A 7366-nucleotide genomic window follows, 5' to 3' on the forward strand; every position below is an offset into this window, starting at 1 on the left:
ATATAAACAAACTCAAATATATTGTGGCTCACTAATGAATTATAGTTATTATATGAGTTCTCACTTGTGAGGTTTTTTGTGTGCAAATTCTTGAAAATTGCAAACGGGTAGTTGTAAGCAGGCTATTATGTAGGGTCTATTCAATCCGTATTGAACTGCATTCGTGGTAAATGATGCAATTACTGAAATGTATGAAAGTACCTTTTAAATGAATATTAACCCTAACCCTACCTATACTGTAATTCCACTTTACCCACAATATGTGGGGAGGGGGGGGGGGATGACGACAGCAGTGCTGAATGTCTGCAACAACTGTTGTTGTCTAGGGACCACCAATAGGACCTTCAACGGACAATATGTACGGCCCAGAATAGTAGATCAAAAGTACAGCTATGTCAAGGTTGTGCCAATGAGGTTCTCAGAAAAGCAAATACATAGAAAAAACTATAACATTTCAGCAAGTCAAAGGATGTTTAAGGCTTTGGTTACACATTAACCGAACTACAAATATTGAGACCCTGATTCCCTTGTAGCCCATTGCCACAGTTATACTCAATTAAGTGGCAGTTCATTACAGTTAAGGCTCTATTCAATAACATCTACTTCAATAACATCTGTGTTATACCTAAAGCGGGCATTGCCATTGGCTGCACGGAGTCGCATTAATGACAAAGATACGTGGTGGTTGATTGCGAACATAGGCTGCTAAAATGTCTGTTTAATTTGGAATGGGCCAATTTGGAATGGGTCATCCAGTGAGTTCACCTAAGAGAAGGCAAACAAGAACGGTTCAAATGACGCAAATGGAGGTGGGCCGGATGTTGATAGAGCCTATAAATACTTGAGTTCTCACAGAGTTTGAGTAAATCAACAGAAAAAAAGATAACATTTTTGCTTTCATTTTGGATCATTTGGATAACCATGAGTGGTGGATGTCCATACTTTGAGAAAAGGCACTTGTACGTATTCATTATTGCGTTTCAAATTCTGTTTTTATTTTAAAAGAAATTGTAACAAAGGCATCCTATAATGATTCTAAATAAATCAATAAATGCTATAGTTATATTTATTATTATTAATAATAATTGTATGACATTAGCCAATCAATACCATTACATTTGTCTTTTTCATTCCCAAGGCTATTCAAGAGCAAGCTGCATCTAGAAGAGGAAGAGGAAGACGACTCTCAAGAAGGAACCAACAAGGCCAGCAAAGGTGGCATCATCTATGGTGACTACCTTCAGGTAAAGCATTCACCATCGTCATCTAGTTTAATCGAACTTCGTCTTCTACAAGGTTTTCGACATGGTATCTTTTTTTTCTGCGGATAGAAACTGCATGGCCAACATAAGGGATGGAAATTAAGTACAATTTTAATTATGGATTAGTTGTAGTACTAAAATGAAGAAAATTTGTTCCATTATAGCTTGATAAGGTTGTGACCGCCCAAGTTCTCCAGAGTGAACTGAAGGGGAACAAAATCCACGATGAGCATCTTTTCATTGTCACACATCAAGGCACAGTATATGTTTGTGGTCAAATATAATCAAGATTTGAAAATCAATAATGGAATTGTAATCCTAGAATGCATGCATTCCCTTATCACAGGGATTGGGGTCTGTTCCATTTGAAATCCAGTCAATTCAAGAGATGAGTTTAACCTTTAATTGTAGTTGCACCTACTTGTGGAAGACTTGGAATAGCAATTCACTATCAACTTTCCATCAACAAATGATCAATTTCATTGCATTGCAAAGGTGGGACATTATGATTCATTGCATTTTTATCATTTTATTTCAGCTTATGAACTCTGGTTCAAGCAGATTCTATGGGAACTGGATTCAGTGCGAGAGATTTTCATCAGTGGACATGTAAGCACCTTAGAAAGCAAGAGTACACTGGCAAACATTTTCTTTGTGTAATAAAAGTTATACAATTGTTGATTTCAATCCCAGCAAATTGTTTTTCTTTTCTAAATATAACTAGGCAAGTTAGTTAAGAACAAATTCTTAGTTACAATGACGGCCTACGGGGGAACAGTCGGTTAACTGCCTTTTCAGGGGCAGAACGACAGACTTTTACCTTGTCAGCTCAGGATTCGATCAAGCAACCTTGCGGTGACTGGCCCAATGCTCTAACCACTAGGCTACCTGCAGCCCCAACATATAATTCATAAACGCTTAAAATACAATATGAATCAGTCTTTTTTTACCTCATTAAGCCATTAAATTTAAACAATGTCAATGACCTAAGTCTTTGTTTGCGGGCGTGAAAAGGTGGGCTTTTTTTTCTGTCCAATGCAGTCCAATTGCAGGGACCCTTTTTGCATCAGGAGCGCCCCCTGAGGACAAAAAGTTAGAGCTCATCTTTAATTGTAATGTTTCACCAGGTTCGCGATGAACGCAACATGCTGAAGGTCAACACCCGCATACACAGGATTGTTATGATCTTCAGGCTGCTGGTCGACCAGTTCGCCGTACTCGAGACAATGACCGCCTTGGACTTCTATGACTTCAGGTAAGCCCCATAGATAACCCATGGAGAATTTTGAGCTTTTATAAACCTTATAAAATGATACCCTCTTTACATATTTAACTCACATTACTTTTGTGTGTTGTAGAGAGTACCTGTCCCCTGCCTCCGGGTTCCAAAGTCTCCAGTTCCGTCTGTTGGAGAACAAGATTGGGGTCCCTGACAACCTGAGAGTCCCCTACAACAGGCGCCACTACAGGGACAACTTCAAAGGACATGAGAGTGAGATGCTGCTTAGATCTGAGAAGGAGCCTTGCCTGCTGAAATTGGTGGAGGTGTGTGAAAAGCAAAATAAATACTGAAACATTTTCAAATAGATCCCATTTAAATACTTAGTGATGTTATTTCCCACACTTGATATCATAGCACTATTGAGCAATACTGTTTGTTGTTCTATTCAGAAATGGCTGGAAAGGACCCCAGGTCTTGAAGAGGATGGGTTTAACTTTTGGGTTAAACTGGAAGCCAACATCTTTGAAGGGTTGAGTCTTGAAAAAAATAAAATAGAGGTATTGGCTGTTTCAAAAATAATCTAGTACCAAAAACTCACAACATCGCTTTTCATTAGGGTACTTACAGATAAAATAATCTGACCAAAAAAACGACAATATTTATCGTCCTTTGGCAGAAAATGCAAGACTCCGAGGAGAAGGAGGAGATGATGGAAGAGATGACGAAACAAAAAGAGCTATTTACTTCTCTGTTTGATGTCAAAAGACATGAGCATCTTTTGGGCAAAGGTGAGTGTTTAGCACCTAGCGCCAACACAAACTGCCTCAACAATTCAATCCCAATAATTAGTTTAAAACTACAGAAACCATCTCACTTCCTGTTGTTTAATCAGGTGAGAGACGGATCTCCTACAAAGCTCTCCAAGGAGCGCTGATGATCTATTTCTACAGGTAAGAAGGGTTTTCTTACAGTTATTTTAGACAGGCTTGTGTTTGTTCACCATTTGAGATGTAATTACTACATTGTGGATTGTTAGGGAGGAGCCCAGGTTCCAGGTTCCCTTCCAACTCCTGTCCAACCTGATGGACATTGATACCCTCATGACAAAATGGAGATGTAAGTAACACCAAAATACATTTTATGTAAAGAACAGTTTACTTCGTCACATTTCATTCAAACAGTGTCTGCATGTACAGGCTTCCCTTACACCATCTGTATGTTCTACTAGATGCTAAACTTGCTTTGAACTGTTAGGACCAGTGGTATTCAAAGTCAGGGTCGGGGGGGGGGGGGGGGGGACTGCAGTGGGGTGAGAAAAATAAAATACAAAATTAAGAGTACAGATTATTATTGTATGGGATCATTATACAAACGTTTTTGAGAAAGATCATTCCAAAATGACTGAGTAAATACATTTACTGGTTTCTTTTCATTTTGATAAGATATGAGAATGCAATAAATTAAGGTTATGTGTTAATGTAAACCATTTTAGGGTTGTCATTAGATTTGGGGTGGGGTTGTGAGAAATTCTTGGGGGGAAAACAAATGGGGTCCCAATCAATTCTGGTAGAAAAAATGGTGTCCCCACTGAAAAAGTTTGAATACCACTGGTCTAGACTATAATTTCACTGTCAATTGACCTGGAACTGGTATATATACAAGTGCAATATTTATCTTATGTGTCTCAGACAACCACGTGTGCATGGTGCACAGAATGATTGGCAGCAAAGCAGGCACCGGAGGCTCATCTGGCTACCACTATCTGCGCTCTACTGTCAGGTATGTCATGTCTGTCATATATGATTAGCTATTGAAATAAACTGCATCCAAGAGTTACTGTCAAGCATATCATTATATACCCCTTCAAGAATGAGCTAAGTAGGTGTTTTTCTTCTCTCTCACACAGTGATCGCTACAAAGTCTTTGTGGATCTCTTCAACCTGGCCATGTTTTTGATACCTCGGCATTGGGTGCCTAAACTAGACCCCAATGAGCACACCTTCCTGTTCACCGCAGAGTACTGTGACAGCTCCTACTGCAGTAGTGAGGATTCAGACTAGCAGACTGTCTCAACTGTCTAAAGTGGTCGGTGAAGACTGAGGAAAGGTGCCAATGAGAGGAAGCCACTTTAGACCTAAGGAACATCTACATAATCTAGAGTGTCATACAAGCTAGCTTTGACCTGGTAAAGTCTCACCTACACCCAATAAAGCGACAAGTAACATAGTATATCATCATAACCACAAAGGCATCCCTCCCCCTCAGAACAGAACAGCCTCAATTTGTTGGTGCATGGACTCCACAAGGTGTTGAAAGTGTTCTACAGGGGGATGCTGGCCCATGTTGACTCCAATACTTCCCATAGTTGTGTCGAGTTGGCTGAACGTCCTTTGGGTGGTGGGCCATTCTTGAAACACACAGCAAAATGTTGAGCGTTAAAAAAACAGCAGCGATGCAGTTCTCGACACAAACCGGTGTGCCTGGTACCTACTACCATACCCAGTCCGATGGCACTTTAATATTTTTTCTTGCACACATACACAATCCATGTCTCAATTATCTCAAAGGTCATAAAAATGATTTTTAAAATCTATCTCATCCCCTGCATCTACACTGATTGAAGTGGATTTAACAGGTGACGTCAATAAGGGATCATAGCTTTCACCTGATCAGTCTATATCATGGAAAAAGCAGGTGTTCTTAATGTTCTGTATACTCAGGGTATAGTATATATTGTTTATATAATATTGTGCTGTATTTAAAGTATGAAAAAGTGTGATGTACACAGCCTAATGAATGATAATCATGAACCCTTCCATGTACTTGAGTTCTGAATGTGTACCCTAAAGAAGTTATATTGTTAATCTTTTTTTAGAGTAGTATTATGTTTTTGTACAGTACTTCGATATTGGGTGTTTATGTGATGTTAGAGAAATGATATGTAGACTTCATTCAACATCAGCATAGAAATGATCACATTACTAAAAAAATCATATATTTTTGTAACAGAAGATAAAATGTATGTCTCAATAAAAATATGTTATTGAAAAGTTTGCGAGGATTTCCTTTTTTTAACCTCCATGGGAATTGTCTTAAAGGGTTCCTTGAAGGGTTGATTGAGAAGTTGGCAGTACACGGAACACATGGATCCCTTTAAATAACAAATGTCATCCATGGCTCAAAGGAAGATTGAAGTCGCATTCTGCAATGCCTCAAGAGAGGAATGAGGATGAAGAAAATAATGGAGAGTTTACATAAACAATCACATAGGTCACCTAAGGGCTAGATTATATCAGATCCGCACTAGCCGACACCCGCATAGCAGTTATTTTGGTGGTGTAGGAGAAGGAACTGCCCCTAATGAAAAAGTAATATGGAATTGCTACACAAAACCTAGATTTGTGCAGTAGTGACTATTGTAGGGATTGTGTAGTGAACGTGTAGTTTACGCACTACCTAAGATCCACAAGTAGAGTTTTGTAGTGTTTAGTAGGAAAACGGTAGTGTTTCCAGTAGTAATCTGGTGGAAATTTTTACTACTTGATGTTGGTAGTAAATGGGTAGTCCAAACACTAGAGCTTCACTACACAGGCTTTTCAATAGTAATCAGGTAGATATTTACTATATGATGCTGGCAGTAAATAGTAAAAACTCTACCTGATTACTACAGAAAAGCTTGTGTCGTAAAGCTGTAGAGTTTATACAACTTGGTGTTGGGAGTAAATAAGTAGTGACCACACTAGAGCGAGACTTCCCCCGTTTTTCCAACTGCAGAAGATGAAACAGGAAGTAAACTCAGCAAAAAAAGGAGACGTCCTCTCACTGTCAACTGCGTTTATTTTCCGCAAACTTAACATGTGTAAATCTGTGTATGAACATAACAAAATTCAACAACTGAGAGATAAACTGAACAAGTTCCACAGACATGTGACTAATAGAAATGGAATAATGTGTCCCTGAACAAAGGGGGGGTCAAAATCAAAAGTAACAGTCAGTATCTGGTGTGGCCACCAGCTGCATTAAGTACTTCAGTGCATCTCCTCCTCATGGACTACACCAGATTTGACAGTTATTGCTGTGAGATGTTACCCCACTCTTCCACCAAGGCACCTGCAAGTTCCCAGACATTTCTGTGGGGAATGGACCTAGCCCTCACCCTCGGATCCAACAGGTCCCAGACGTGCGAGATCCGAGCTCTTCGCTGGCCATGGCAGAACACCATTTTCCATGTCTTCCCTGTAACACACAGCGTTGAGATTGCCTGCAATGACAACAAGCTCAGTCCGATGACGCTGTGACACACCGCCCCAGACCATGACGGACCTTCCACCTCCAAATCGATCCCGCTCCAGAGTACATGCCTCGGTGTAACGCTCATTCCTTCACAATAAATAAGAATCCGACCATCACCCCTGGTGAGACAAACCCGTGACTCGTCAGTGAGGAGCACTTTTTGCCAGTCCTGTTTGGTCCAGTGACGGTGGGTTTGTGCCCATAGGCGACGTTGTTGCCGGTGATGTCTGATGAGGACCTGCCTTACAACAGGCTTACAAGCCCTCAGTCCAGCCTCTCTCAGCCTATTGCGGACAGTCTGAGCACTGATGGAGGGATTGTACATTCCTGGTGTAACTCGGACAGTTGTTGTTGCCATCCTGTACCTGTCCCGCAGGTGTGATGTTCGGATGTACTGATCCTGTGTTGTCACACATGGTCTGCCACTGCGAGGACAATCAGCTGTCCGTCCTGTCTCCCTGTAGCTCTGTCTTAGGCCTCTCACAGTATGGACATTGCAATTTATTGCTCTGGCCATATCTGCAGGCCTCATGCCTCCTTGCAGCATGCCTAAGGCACGTTCACGCAGATGAGCAGGGACCCTGGGCAT

General features: G+C 40.6%; 1 protein-coding gene across 1 annotated transcript; it reads left to right on the forward strand.

Moving 5' to 3' along the window:
- The first annotated feature begins 546 nt into the window (after positions 1–546).
- LOC110505124 (tryptophan 2,3-dioxygenase A) lies at positions 547–5351 on the forward strand. The gene is made up of 12 exons (XM_021584114.2): positions 547–959; positions 1139–1244; positions 1427–1517; positions 1801–1871; positions 2390–2517; positions 2621–2807; positions 2934–3041; positions 3161–3272; positions 3377–3434; positions 3521–3600; positions 4173–4263; positions 4391–5351. The coding sequence occupies exons 1-12, from the start codon at positions 922–924 to the stop codon at positions 4542–4544; spliced, it is 1224 nt and encodes a 407-aa protein (XP_021439789.1). The 5' UTR covers positions 547–921; the 3' UTR covers positions 4545–5351.
- The last annotated feature ends 2015 nt before the right edge of the window (positions 5352–7366 follow it).

This window comes from Oncorhynchus mykiss, chromosome 31 (assembly GCF_013265735.2).
Source record: "Oncorhynchus mykiss isolate Arlee chromosome 31, USDA_OmykA_1.1, whole genome shotgun sequence".
Taxonomy (NCBI): domain Eukaryota; kingdom Metazoa; phylum Chordata; class Actinopteri; order Salmoniformes; family Salmonidae; genus Oncorhynchus; species Oncorhynchus mykiss.